The sequence below is a fragment of the Oncorhynchus tshawytscha genome, linkage group LG06 (assembly GCF_018296145.1).
Source record: "Oncorhynchus tshawytscha isolate Ot180627B linkage group LG06, Otsh_v2.0, whole genome shotgun sequence".
In the NCBI taxonomy this organism is placed as follows: Eukaryota; Metazoa; Chordata; class Actinopteri; order Salmoniformes; family Salmonidae; genus Oncorhynchus; species Oncorhynchus tshawytscha.
Genome location: NC_056434.1, coordinates 49,759,624 through 49,774,764, shown reverse-complemented (window position 1 = coordinate 49,774,764; position 15,141 = coordinate 49,759,624). Strand labels below are relative to the sequence as shown.

Sequence of the window (15,141 nt, the reverse complement as noted above, 5' to 3'; positions counted from 1 at the left end):
GGCGAGTAAAATGGTCAGAGTGGTCTCATTTGTGTCTGGAAGTAGCTAGCCAACATTAGCTTGTGTGCTTGACTGCCGTTCTAAGGCTAGATTGCTCAAATCAACCCTACTCCTCGGCCCGAACGTCCAGTGTGCGCTCCGAGAGCGAAACGGTCAGAATTTACAAACGGACAATTTTTCTCTGAATGGAAACACCACAATATTAATTTAATTAATTAAGTCAAATTTCTTAAAATCAATCCCTTTACTATGTTATTACAAAAAAGGTTTTAAATTCTCTGGTAATGCCAATACGGAATGCTAATAAATGCTTCTCAAAGATGCCCTCTGCTGGTCAAACTAGCAATAACTTGCAGTAACAGAAGAAATGTCTGAGAATTGAATGACGTGCCACAGAATACTGCAGCAGCACGCAGGGTGTGCTGCAGTATGACACAACTTTTAAAGGAGGAACCACTGTAGTGTCCAACAAGCTTTCTCTGCCCTTAAACTTGTTCGGAACACCTCCAAAACAAAAGGTCATGTGGTTTGGTAAGAAGGGTGCCCTTCTCCCCACAGGTGGGATTACTACCTCTGAGGGTTTAGAGCTTGAGGTAGTCACCTCATGCAAGTACTTGGGAGTATGGCTAGACGGTACACTGTCCTTCTCTCAGCACATATCAAAGCTGCAGGCTAAAGTTAAATCTAGACTTGGCACACACATCCCTGGATCAATCCTCTTTTCAGTTTGCTGCAGCTAGCGACTGGAACGAGCTGCAACAAACACTCAAACTGGACAGTTTTATCTCAATCTCTTTATTCAAAGACTCAATCATGGACACTCTTACTGACAGTTGTGGCTGCTTTGTGTGATGTATTGTTGTCTCTACCTTCTTGCCCTTTGTGCTGTTTTCTGTGCCCAATAATGTTTGTACCATGTTTTGTGCTGCTACCATGTTGTGTTGCCACCATGCTGTGTTGTCATGTGTTGCTGCCTTGCTATGTTGTCGTCTTATAGGTCTCTCTTTATGTGTGTTGTCTCTTGTAGTGATGTGTGTTTTGTCCTTTTATTTTTCATTTTTAATCCCAGCCCCCGTCCCCGCAGGAGGCCTTTTGCCTTTTAGTAGGTAGTCATTGTAAATAATAATTTGTTTTTAACTGACTTGCCTAGTTAAGAGCCGGTGAAGTAGGATTCAATCTTTATCCTTTATTGACATTTGCTTGCTTGATATGTTCGTCTGAGGGCATAGCGGGATTTCTTATAAGAGTCCGGATTAGTGTCCCTCTCCTTGAAAGCGGCAGCTCTAGCCTTTACCTCGGTGTGGATGTTGCCTGTTATCCATGGCTTCTGGTTGGGATATGTACGTACGGTTACTGTAGAGACGACGTCGTCGTTGCACTTATTGATGAAGCCGATGACTGAGGTGGTATTCTCCTCAATGCCATTGGATGAATCCCGGGAACATATTCCAGTTTGTGCTAGCAAAACAGTCCTGTAGCGTAGCATCCATGTCATCTGACCACTTCTGTATTGAGCGAGTCACTGGTACTTCCTGCTATAGTTTTAGATTGTAAGCATGAATCAGGAGGATAGAATTATGGTCAGATTTGCCAAATGCAGGGCGGGGGAGAGCTTTCTATGCATCTCTGTGTGTGGAGTAAAGGTGGTCTCTAGTTTTTTATCCTCTGGTTGCACATGTGACATGCTGGTAGAAATGAGGTAAAACAGATTGAAGTTTGCTTATGGCCTTATATAGCTGGTTGAGTGCGGTCTTAGTGTCAGCATCGGTCTGTGGTGGTAAATAGACGGCTACGAATAATATAGATAAACACTCTTAATAGATAACGCAGTCTACATCTTATCGTAAGGTACTCTACCTCAGGTGAGCAATACCTCGAGACATCTTTAATGTTAGACATCGCGCACCAGCTGTTATTGACAAATATACACACATCCCCTTGAAAATCTATGATCAACAGCCAATTTGACAGACCTTGAAGAATTTTAAATAATAATGTCCAAAATCCAAGTGTGCACATCTCTTAGAGACTTACCCAGAAAGTCTCACAGCTGTAATCGCTAAAGGTGAATCTAACATGTATTAACATGAATACTTATGTAAATTAGATATTTCTGTATTTCATTCTCAATAAATTTGCAAAAATGTCTAAAAACATGTTTTCACTTTGTCATTATGGGGTATTGTGTGTCGATCAGTGAGAAAAAAGTATATATTTAATCCATTTCGAATTCAGGCTGTAACAACAAAATGTGGAATAAGTTTTGGAGTATAAATAAGGGTTATATATACTTTCTGAAGACACTGTATCTACACCAACAAGCGCTCACTGTAAAAGTAGAAGTGTCTCCATGTTTCTCCAAATGTCAAATTTAGAAACCACTGCTCTATATTGTACCGTTTCTCAAATTTTCAAGTTAAGGGTTAAGTTTAGGCACTCATTCCGAATGGCTAAGTGTCAAGATTTACGATAGGGTTAAAACATTAAGTTTAGGCCTGGGCCGGCGTTATGGGCAGGCCTTACGGGGCCTGGCCCGCCCTACCATACCTCCTAGCCCGTCCAAATAAAATATTGAAATATTGATCATTTATTTGATTGAGATGTGTGCCAACAGAAAGACACATCAATCTCAGTTTAAGCATCCGAGCGAGTGAAACAGCTCCCGTCTGTCTCAGTATATGTAGCCCGTGTATCTGATGCAGTCTGGACAGAAAGAGTATGGCATGTCATACTATTTCTGTCCAGACAGCATCAGATACACGGGCTACATACAGAGGGGAGCCGTTTCGCTTGCTCGGATGCTTTCTCACATGATATAGTTTCAGCAGAGAGGAAGAGGCGAAGCGAGAGGGCTCACTTTCGCCAAAATCTGTCCAGTATAAGCTCAATGCCTTTCTATGGGAATAATATGCAGACCTATGCTTGTCGCCTGCCTTCCCGCTTTTGGGACAAAGACTCCCATTGTCAGGGCGGAGACATGAGCATCTCGTCATTATATACAGAGCTCTGGTTTCAACCTCTTGAGAATTGGAAAGGAAAGTTGGTGGGTGCAATGTACTGTTAGGATGCTGGATTGCCCTAAAGTAAATTGATTTCATTAAAAATACTTGACCAGGGAGCATGACTTAGCCACAGAGGATCATTCTTAATTTAAAAAAATTGCTGTGGATTGTTTCAAATCAAATCAAAGTCTATTTGTCACGTGCGCCGAATACAACAGGTATTAGGTGAACAATAAGTAAGTAAAGAAATAAAAACAGTAAAAAGACAGTGAAAAATCGTAAGTGTGTTCGGGAAGCCTGTGATTTGGGGTATTGTGATTGGCAAAAGGTTTATCTAACTTAGTTGCAGCTGTCAGTGAAAAGTGTCTAAAATATGTGTGAAGATAACTGTAATACTTGTGTTGTGGAGAAAATGACCAGGCAGGAGACAGGAGTACATGCAACATTTAAAATTATTCTTAAACGTTAATATAGTATCTGTGATCTATATCTGTTACTATGCTGTTCCTAAGCAGTGATGTATTACTGCAGTGTCACGTTACCACACCTAATATGATATGCTGAAGAGCACGAGAGGTTTTGACTGTACGGGCTTTATGCATGGGGGCATTGTCACGCTGAAACAGGAAAAGGCCTTCCCCAAACTGTTGCCACAAAGATGGAAGAACAGAAACATCCATTTTGTTTTTTTAAATTTCATATTTAACCTTTATTTGCAGTTGAAGTCGGAAGTTTACATTCACCTTAGCCAAATACATTTAAACTCAGTTTTACAATTCCTGACATTTAATCCTAGTACACATTCCCTGTCTTAGGTCAGTTAGGATCACCACTTTATTTTAAGAATGTGAAATGTCAGAATAATAGTTGAGAGAATTATTGATTTCATTATTCTTCAATCACATTCCCAGTGGGTCAGAAGTTTACACTCAAATAGTATTTGGTGGCATTGCCTTTAAATTGTTTAACTTGGGTCAAACGTTTTGGGTAGCCTTCCACAAGCTTCCCACAAAAAGTTGGGTGAATTTTTCCCATTCCTCCTGACAGAGCTGGTGTAACTGAGTCAGGTTTGTAGGCCTCCTTGCTCGCATACGCTTTTTCAGTTCTGCCCACACATTTTCCAAAGGATTGAGGTCAGGGCTTTATGATTGCCACTCCAATATCTTGAGGTTGTTGTCCTTAAGCCATTTTGCCACAACTTTGGAAGTATGCTTGGTGTCATTGTCTATTTGGAAGACCCATTTCCAACCAAGGTTTAACTTCCTGACTGATCTGAGATGTCGCTTCAATATATCCACATCATTTTCTTCCTTATAATGCAATCTATTTTGTGAAGTGCACCAGTCCCTCCTGCAGCAAAGCACACCCACAACATGATGCTGCCACCCCCGTGCTTCACGGTTGGGAGGGTATTCTTCGGCTTGCAAGCCTCCCCCTTTTTCCTCCAAACATAACGATGGTCATTATGGCCCAACAGTTCTATTTTTGTTTCATCAGACCAGAGGACATTTCTCCAAAAAGTACGATCTTTGTCCCCATGTGCAGTTGCAAAGCGTAGTCTGGCTTTTTATGTTGGTTTTGGAGCAGTGGCTTCTTTCTTGCTGAGCAGCCTTTCAGGGTATGTCGAAATAGATTTTGTCGACTCATTTTACTGTGGATATACAGTCGTGGCCAAAGGTTTTGAGAATGACACAAATATTATTTTTCACAAAGTCTGCTGCCTCACATTATATGATGGCAATTTGCATATACTCCTAAATGTTATGAAGAGTGATCCGATGAATTGCAATTATTTGCAAAGTCCCCCATTGCCATGCAAATGAACTGAATCCCCCCGAAACATTTCCACTGCATTTCAGCCCTGCCACAAAAGGACCAGCTGACATCATCATGTCAGTGATTCTCTCGTCAACCCAGGTGTGAGTGTTGACGAGGTCAAGGCTGGAGATCACTCTGTCATGCTGATTGAGTTCGAATAACAGACTGGAAGCTTCAAAAGGAGGGTGGTGCATGGAATCATTGTTCTTCCTCTGTCAATCATGGTTACCTGCAAGGAAACACGTGCCGTCATCATTGCTTTGCACAAAAAGGACTTCACGGGCAAGGATATTGCTGCCAGTAAGATTGCATCTAAATTAACCATTTATCAGATCATCAAGAACTTCAAGGAGAGAGGTTAAATTGTTGTGAAGAAGGCTTCAGGGCGCCCAAGAAAGTCCAGCAAGCACCAGGACCGGCTCCTAAAGTTGATTCAGCTGCGGGATCGGGGCACCACCGGTACAGCGTTTGCTCAGGAATGGCAGCAGGCAGGTGTGAGTGTATCTGAACGCACAGTGAGGCGAAGACTTTTGGAGGATGGCCTGGTGTCAAGAAGGGCAGCAAAGAAGCCACTTCTCTCCAGGAAAAACATCAGGGACAGACTGATATTCTGCAAAAGGTACAGAGATTGGACTACTGAGGACTGGGGTAAAGTCATTTTCTCTGATGAATACCCTTTCCGATTGTTTGGGGCATCCGGAAAAAAAGCTTGTCCGGAGAAGACAAGGTGAGCGCTACCATCAGTCCTGTGTCATGCCAACAGTAAAGCATACTGAGACCATTCATGTGTGGGCTCGCTTCTCAGCCAAGGGAGTGGGCTCACTCACAATTTTGCCTAAGAACACAGCTATGAATAAAGAATGGTACCAACACATCCTCCGAGAGCAACTTCTCCCAACCATCCAGTTACAGTTTGGTGACGAACAATGCCTTTTCCAGCATGATGGAGCACCTTGCCATAAGGCAAAAGTGATATCTAAGTGGCTCGGGGAACAAAACATCAATATTTTGGGTCCATGGCCAGGAAACACCCCAGACCTTAATCCCATTGAGAACTTGTGGTCCATCCTCAAGAGGCGGGTGGACAAACAAAAACCCACAAATTCTGACAAACTCCAAGCATTGATTATGCAAGAATGGGCTGCCATCAGTCAGGATGTGGCACAGAAGTTAATTGACAGGTTGCCAGAGCAGATTGCAGGGGTCTTAGCAGCGATTATACCCTCAAGACTTCTTGGGTATGACACTACAAGCTTGGCACAACTGTATTTGAGAGTTTCTCCCATTCTTCTCTGCAGATCCTCTCAAGCTCTGTCAAGTTTAATAGGGAGTGTTTTTCAGGCCTCTCTGGAGATGTTCGATCGGGTTCAAGTCTGGGCTCTGGCTGGGCCACTCAGGGATATTCAGAGACTTGTCCCGAAACGTAGAAGTGGCTATCTTGGCTGTATGCTTAGGGTCGTTGTTCTGTTGGAAGGTGAACCTTCACCCCAGTCTAAGGTCCTGAGCGCTCTGGAGCAGGTTTTCATCAAGTATCTCTCTGTACTTTGCTCCATTCATCTTTCCCTCGATCCTGACTGGTCTCCGAGACCCTGCGGCTCAAAAACATCCCCACAGCATGATGCTGCCACCACCATGCTTCACCGTAGGGATGGTGCCAGGATTCCTCCAGATGTGACGCTTGGCATTCAGGCCCAAGAGTTCAATCTTGGTTTCATCAGACCAGAAAATCTTGTTTCTCATGCTCTGAGAGTCCTTTCGGTGCCTTTAGTCAAATTCAAGCGGAATGTCATGTGCCTTTTACAGAGGTTCTCTCATCTCCGCACTGTCAGATTGACCATCGGATTCTTGGTCATCTCCCTAACCAAGCCCCACCTCTGACAGATTTTCACGTGAATATTCTAAAATCTGCATATAAAACAATATGAGCATTTCATGGTTTTGGCACCAGACAACGTGACCGAGAATACATTTACAGGACATTAATATGCATTCAGATCTGACTTGGTACAGCCAGCACTATCAAACTAGGGATATTGGCAAAATGAGCAGCATTTACATGTCCTGAATGTCCTGAACAGCCTATAACAAATGACAAAAAACATAGTCCTTGTGTTTCAATGTGTAGCATATGCTAAACTTCATAGCCTATATCTTTTATTGTTTTTTATGCTACTTTCCTAAAACAATGATTGTCCACCTTGCGGCTCACCTGTGGGAGATTTGAGCACGAAATGCATCAGGGCATTGCATGTATAGGCCTTTAGGCTCAGGTATCTACTGTATGATATTAGAGAAGCTTAGGCCTATCCCAAGAGAAAGAAATGCATGTCACCAGCATATCTCAACGTCAGATAGCTACTGTGTCTTCTATACAGATGTAGAAGGAAGGAGAAGGAGGTTCATTTGTTCATGTTCAATCACAGTATTTTGTATAAAGACGAGCATAATATTGCTAGATTATAAGGCGTAACTCTGGTAGGCCTTAAAGCATCCTGCCTCGCCTCAAGTTCAACTGTTGGGAGTCAGTTTGAGTGGTGGTGCGCACGGCCTTCATATCACAGGCTTGCAGTAGCTAAAGCTTAATAATAGCAACACCAAACCTTCACAAAATCTTCTAAACTTTATTTAGGTAATATCAAAAGTAAATCAAACAATTGTTTATAGAGACTATAAGTGCAGGCTATTATATTGTGACAAACACAGCATTTCAAACTGTGAAGGACTTCGGCGTTACTCCTGACCATGATCTCTCTTTTGACGAAAATATCAAGAATGTTTCAAGGACAGCTTTTTTGCATCTACGTAACATTGCAAAAATCAGAAATGTTCTGTCAAAAAATTTTAAAAAATGAATCCATGCTTTTGTCACTGCTAGGTTAGACTACTGCAATGCTCTACTTTCCGGCTACCCAGATAAAGCACCAAATAAACTTCAATTAGTGCTAAATACGGCTGCTAGAATCCTGACTAGAACCAAAACATTTGATCATATTACTCCAGTGCTAGCCTCCCTACACTGGCTTCCTGTTAAGGCAAGGGCTGATTTCAAGGTTTTACTGCTAACCTACAAAGCATTACATGAGCTTGGTTCTACCTATCTATCCAATTTGATCCTGCCGTTCATACCTACACATATGCTACGGTCACAAGACGCAGGCCTCCTAATTGTCCCTAGAATTTCTAAGCAAACAGCTGAAGGCAGGGCTTTCTCCTATAGACCTCCATTTTTATGGAATGGTCTGCCTACCCATGTGAGAGACGCAGACTCGGTCTCAACCTTTAAGTCTTTATTGAAGACACATCTCTTCAGTAGATCCTATGATTGAGTGTAGTCTGGCCCTGGAGTGTGAAGGGGAACGGAAAGGAACTGGAGCAACGAACCGCCCTTGCTGTCTCTGCCTGGCCGGTTCCCCTCTTTCCACTGGAATTCTCTGCCTCTAACCCTATTACAGGGGCTGAGTCACTGGCTTACTGGTGCTCTTCCATGCCGTCCCTAGGAGGGGTGAGTCACTTGAGTGGTTGAGTCACTGACGTGGTCTTCCTGTCTGGGTTGGCGCCCCCCCTTGGGTTGTGCCGTGGCAGAGATCTTTGTGGGCTATACCCGGCCTTGTCTCAGGACGGTAAGTTGGTGGTTGAAAATATCCCTCTAGTGGTGTGGGGGCTGTGCTTTGGCAAAGTGGGTGGGGTTATATCCTACCTGTTTGGCCCTGTCTGGGGGTATCATCGGATGGGGCCACAGTGTCTCCTGACCCCTCCTGTCTCAGCCTCCAGTATTTATGCTGCAGTAGTTAATGTGTCGGGGGGCTAGGGTCAGTTTGTTATATCTGGAGTACTTCTCCTGTCTTATCCGGTGTCCTGTGTGAATTTAAGTATGCTCTAATTTTCTCTCTCTCTTTCTTTCTTTTTCTTTCTTTCTTTCTCTCTCTCGGAGGACCTGAGCCCTAGGACCAAGCCTCAGGACTACCTGGCATGATGAATCCTTGCTGTCCCCAGTCCACCTGGCCGTGCTGCTGCTCCAGTTTCAACTATTCTGCCTGTGGCTATGGAACCCTGACCTGTTCACTGGACGTACTACCTGTCCCAGACTTGCTTTTTTCAACTCCCTAGAGACAGCAGTAGCGGTAGAGATACTCTCAATGATCGGCTATGAAAAGCTAACTGACATTTACTCCTGAGGTGCTGACCCGTTGCACCCTCGACAACTACTGTGATTATTATTATTTGACCATGCTGGTCATTTAGGAACATTTGAACATCTTGGCCATGTTCTGTTATAATCTCCACCCGGCACAGCCAGAAGAGGACTGGCCACCCCTCATAGCCTGCTTCCTCTCTAGGTTTCTTCCTTGGTTTTGGCCTTTCTGGGGAGTTTTTCCTAACCACCGTGCTTCTACACCTGCATTACTTGCTGTTTGGGGTTTTAGGCTGGGTTTCTGTACAGCACTTTGAGATATCAGCTGATGTACGAAGGGCTATATAAATCAATTTGATTTGATATCCTTTGTTCATGACAGAAAATTATTTCACAACCCCATTCCTTTTTCTACACAACTTCATCTAAGGATGTAGAGTGGATTTCTTGTAAACAGCATATGCTATATTCCTTTTCTTTTAACCATGTAAAGACTGATCGTTTTTTTAAATCTGCCAAATCGTTACAATTATAACTAGCTATACTTAGTTCACCCCTTACCATAACTAGATACTATTCTCAGGCTAAAGTGACCATAATTAGTGTTTGTAAAGTTATTGCCATCAGAGGTATTATGAAGGTCAAAACTAGAGCTTTTAAATATCTGATATTTAGAATTCAAGAAATAGGTTCTAGCAATATTTGTTTTATTCCCTTGCCTGTTTGCCTCTGAGCCAATGCCACAGATGTTAGAAAATTGAGACAAATGATGTGTGTAACAAATCTGAGTATGTTGATGTGTTTGATGTTGGATATGATATAATGAGTGTGTGTATGATGTCTGTATAAGAGTAAGACTAGAATGTGTGATGTCCAAATAAATAATAACTCTGCCAATTTGCATGTTTGAGTGTCTACGTGTGTAACATGTAGTGCGTATAGACTTAATATTCATAATTGTAATCCATATCGTATCACCATCATAGTCGCATCATAATTACCTTTAACATAATTGAAAAACACATCCCAGCATCTCCATAGCAATTGACGTTTCACATGATCATGTGCATTACTCTAGAGACGGCTTCACCACAGTACAAATATATTCCGTACAATATGTTATTATTCCCCAATGCCCCATTCTGATATCTTCCCCTTGCTTCTTGTAAACACATATAAACTTGTAGACAAATACATTAAAAAAGATAGACAAACAATAAACACATTCAATTATAAAACAGTTCTCGACAATAAGAGGGAGAGAAGAGAAGACAAAAGAGAGAAAGTGAGAGAAGAGAGCGAAATCAGGTGTGTGTGTGTGTATGTATAAGTCTGTATGTGTAAGCAACCATGTAGTTGAGTACGTGTGTGTTCATATCCACTTCATAATGTTCAGATATTTTAAACAGTTCCCATACCTTCTTTTTTTCGTAACCTGAAGTCCCTGTAAAATTTTGTACAGCCACAGTTTTATTGAGCTGTCTATCTATAAAGAGTTCGTCCACAATGATAAAGGCACGCCTACCATCCATCCTTTGTTGTCTTTGTACCGGATACAGTCTCTTACAACGTTCATCTCCTTCGGAAATTGGTAATTGAGACCGAATATGGTCCCTTTAAGCTCCCTTCCTCTGCTTTTGATCAGCTCCTTTTGTTGGTAGTGTTCAAATTTTGCGATGATCGGTCGGGGACCCTTGGTCTTGTCGTTCCGAGCTCCAAGTCTGTGTACCCGGTGGAAAGCCACCTTGTTTACAGTCTCTATAGGAAGTTTCAATGCGGATTTCATGAATTCTCTGATCGCACCCTCCGCATTATTGGATGCGTCCTCAGGAATACCAGAAAAGAAAATGATTTTCACGCATGCTACGACTTTGTATGTCTAGTAGAGTGTACTTCATCACCTTGTTTCTCTGAGTTGACAATCCATGTTGGGATTGTGTATTTTTTCCTTGGCTGTGAGTGTCTTGTTTTCTCTTTGGAGCTTGAGAATTTCACTCTGGCTGAACTCCAAACTCAGCCTCAGCCCTGCTACCTTACACAACTTTTCCATTGTTGCATGGATTCCAGCCAGAGCACTAGACACTAACTCAATGGTAAGTAAATCGTCCGTGTCTGTAGATGAATCTGTTATTCTTTTTTTTTTGTCGAGTTAAAGTTATTTTGTGAAGTGTTCGTATCTTTCCACGAAGGAGTATGTTGTTCCCCCATAGCGTAAAGCTGTTGGTACTCGTCGATTTCCCTCAGGATTTGCTTGGTATTCAGATTAGCTCTATACTGCAACCAGTTGTTTTATGAAAAGATAACAATGAGTCTTTCCCACGACGACGACAGGTGTCTGTAGTACTCGCGGAATCCACGCAACAACAAAAAGGGAACAGAAACTTGCAGTCCCAGCCGTAAAGGCTAACCGCGTTGTGGAATCCTTAGTAACAAAACTTCAGTTCAGATTAAAATCGATTTAATGAGAACGTTTTAATGTAAACAACAAAACGAGTGTAGAGAGTACAGTGTCCTGTTGCGCGCTCTGATGACGTCTCTCACTCGTAACGTCAAATCAAATCCCAAGGGAGATCCTTGTGCATTTTCCCATCAGAGTTGTGTTTCCATCAAATTGACTCGTTGCAGATAAATGTCTGTGTGTAAATGCGTAGTGAAAATAATTTGAGGTTAAATTAATGTGTACCGAATAAAAAACAGAAATTAAATGGGTTTCCATCGCATTTTCAACTCTAGGCCTACCGATGTTTTTTTCTCACAAATAAATGTTGCATTGATATAGCGAATGTGTCCACTCTAGTATTGACACGTGTGCTCTAGCCAACAGCTTGCAGATACGTATCTGATTACTACGGACAAAAGTGAGATTAGTTGTATTTGTCAAATGCCAGCCAATCATCGATCATCATGTCACAAGAATATGACCCTCCATTTAGTTGAAACAAGCATAACGCTCATCACTGTGCATTTTCGTCACCCTGTGAAGTCATCATCATGAATTTCATATGTTGCCTAATAAACTGCAGGAAACTCCATGATGGCGTGACATTTTTTATCCAATGTGTACTGTAGGCTACTGTACTGTATGAAAAGGTTGGATGGAAACCTGGTTAATGTCAAGCCATTTTGAGGATGCTGGAATTATATTTTGGATGAACGCGCGCATGCCTACAGGATACATTTGAAGTAGCCTAATCAGATTAAAACATTGTGACTGGTTGTGTTTATGCAAGTAAACACAGGTAATACATTTTAAAAGTTAAATGATACATATTTAGGCTACATTGAAGCATTAGGTTCTAGGTGAGCGAGGAATAGCCACTCGGATTGGAGAGAAGGCAGAGTGCGTGTTAAACTTTCCTGAATGGCCCTGCCCGGAGGGAGCGTATGTGGCGACATTATTATAGGACGACTTTGAAGAATGATGATCTGAAACAGACAGCGCATTCTGTATCAGAAGTAAAAATATAAATAAAATACAGCCAGACTGGCCTGCTACTGTGCCTTTCTAGACCGTATAAACTGTTGAGAGTGGACCCACAACGGATCCAAATCGAATTAAACATTCAAATCACAGGGCTTTTGCGCCGTCATTCAAATTACATTTTCACTGCAGCCTAGAGTAGAATTGTGTACTCAATTGAAAACAATAATGCAATTATGAATTCTATAGTCTGGGTAGGATAACTGTATTGTCCCGAAACAAGATCAATAGCGGAGCTTTCTGAGCTGTGTGTTTCATGTCTTCACTGTTCTTTCATGCCCAATGATGCACCTGGCCTGTCCATTGCCTATCATCTATTCCCATTTGTTCTTGTCAATTCATATTGAAAATTGATGCAGCTTTGAATGCCTTTATTTGTAGTATGATTGCTCGTTAGCCTGTTGCAAATCTGGACAAACGATCCAACTACTACTATTGTCACTATGAATGGTGAATAGAGGAGAGAATCGACAGCTAGACTGATAGACCTGTGGTGTAGTTAGGCAATAGGACACGAGGGTGTGTGGTATATGGCCAATATACCATGGTTAAGGGCTGTTCTTATGCACGACGCATGGCGGAGTGCCTGGACACAGCCCTTAGTCGTAAACCCCAGAGGTGCCTTATTGCTATTATAATCTGGTTACCAACATAATTAGAGCAGTAAAAATAAATGTGTTGTCATACCCGTGGTGTACGGTCTGATATACCACGGCTGTCAGCCAATCCGCATTGGCTGACCACCCAGTTTATAATAAAAGTTAGCACATGGAAAAGCGTAGTGCACAAGGGAAGTCCCCACCTTGATATAGGGGAGGCGCATGCAAGCAGATGAGGAAATTTGGCTAGGATGGAAGAAATTATATAGCCTAGTAAAACCTGCAAAATAATGTTAACCAGGAAAAACGCACTAACGTCCACTGTGCCCAATAAAATAAAATAAAACACACAACCCTCTGCAAATTAAAAGAAAAGATTGACAACTCTCCCCTCCAGTAAATTGCGATCTGGCTCTTAATCAAAGAAGCTGTAATTGCGGTTATCGGAGATTGAGCATCATTGACGCAGACAGTGATTGAATCGAAATTCCAACCTTCAGCACCACAATCTCAGGTGTGCACCGACACCGCACTGAGCGACTCCACGTCTCTCCCTCTCTGTGTGTGTTAAATGATCTCCACAGTGAGTGTTGTGACTGACTGAGACCGACCAGTCGCGGGATCATCAGCTCTCTCTGGTAGAAGGAACTCCGCGGAGACCCCAGTCTTACAGAGGCGCGTGGCTCTTACGCAACACAGGAGCCCGAGCCAGCCAGCTGCTGCCCGCTACTATAGTTGTATCAAGTCACATTTAATCTAAGACGATAAAGCATTCATCAATTCTCTCAGCAGCATCCATTTTTCTGGACTGCGGTTTGTTTAGTTAATTAAGTGGAGCCGAGCCCAAAAGGGATCGTGAGCTGTCATGTTAGGAAACACTAATAGCACGCACATTGTTCCACCGTCATAAACTTAATTTAAACATCCCTCAAATGTAGACTAACCGTGATTGATAAACTAAAGCAATGGACCATCATGACAATGGTACTATTTAATTCAATCAAATGTATAGATTAAATGCTATTTTTATAGCCTAATGGGCTATGTCTGTTTTCTGGCCAAGTCCCAAAAATACAGAATTAATGCGAGAATGCTTGACTAAATTCGGACTAAACTATTTATATTTAGCAGTTCACCAAACATATCCACCGTTCTCCACAATCTTAGCCTATACCAGAAGCATTCTGTCACTCAATTGACATCAGTGCCCCTCTACTCACCTACACGACACCGTGAGCTCAACTCTGGTGGCGGGAATGGCAGCGGTGAATGGGTCAAAGTCTCCAATACACGCCATATTCATGAAGCTACTCATCGTCGAAATCTCCCGTTAAACGGGCCTTCTTCGGTCGCATGAAAGAAAGAAACCGTTAAAAACGGTGCGCTGCTTAGGGTCGCTGTTGCACGAGGCTTCGGGAGGCGTGTCGCTCAGCCAGCTGCAAGAGCGTCGCCCATAACAGCCCAGCGTCATGTGTAACCGTTGAAAGATTCAGCTCGTGCTAGTATGCAGAGTTGAGAGCGAGGCATAGACCCAGGCTAATATGGGTGATAGTGCGGAGGGCGCGACTCCCGGGAGGAGTGCATCCAAGACATGTGCAGATCTCAGCTTTGGGAAATGTTACACAATTACAAAAATAAAGAACCAAACACGATAACACATTATAGTTTAAGGCCTAGTCTGTGCTGATGCTTTTAGGGAACCATTGCAATTAGCAAATGCTTTATTGCATACATGCAGTCTAACCAATTAAGGGATTTGTAGCCAAATTAACAGGCTAAATCATTGTAATGCCTGTGCTTTGAACATCTATTGAATGACAATAAATCAAATCAAATCAAATTTTATTTGTCACATACACATGGTTAGCAGATGTTAATGCGAGTGTAGCGAAATGCTTGTGCTTCTAGTTCCGACAATGCAGTAATCACCAACAAGTAATCTAACTAACAATTCCAAAACTACTGTCTTATTTATACACAGTGTAAGGGGATAAAGAATATGTACATAAGGATATATGAATGAGTGATGGTACAGAGCAGCATAGGCAAGATACAGTAGATGGTATCAAGTACAGTATATACATATGAGATGAGTATGTAAACAAAGTG

General features: G+C 42.3%; 1 protein-coding gene across 1 annotated transcript in view; it reads right to left on the bottom strand.

Annotated features, from left to right (window-relative positions):
* LOC112253493 (copine-8-like) overlaps nt 1-14,479 on the bottom strand; it is a 74,093-nt gene extending 59,614 nt beyond the window's left edge. The window contains exon 1 of the mRNA XM_024425450.2: nt 14,253-14,479. Coding sequence (XP_024281218.2) covers nt 14,253-14,347 — 95 coding nt within the window. The 5' untranslated portion in view covers nt 14,348-14,479. The remainder of the gene's footprint in view (nt 1-14,252) is intronic.
* Nucleotides 14,480-15,141: the final 662 nt, after the last annotated feature.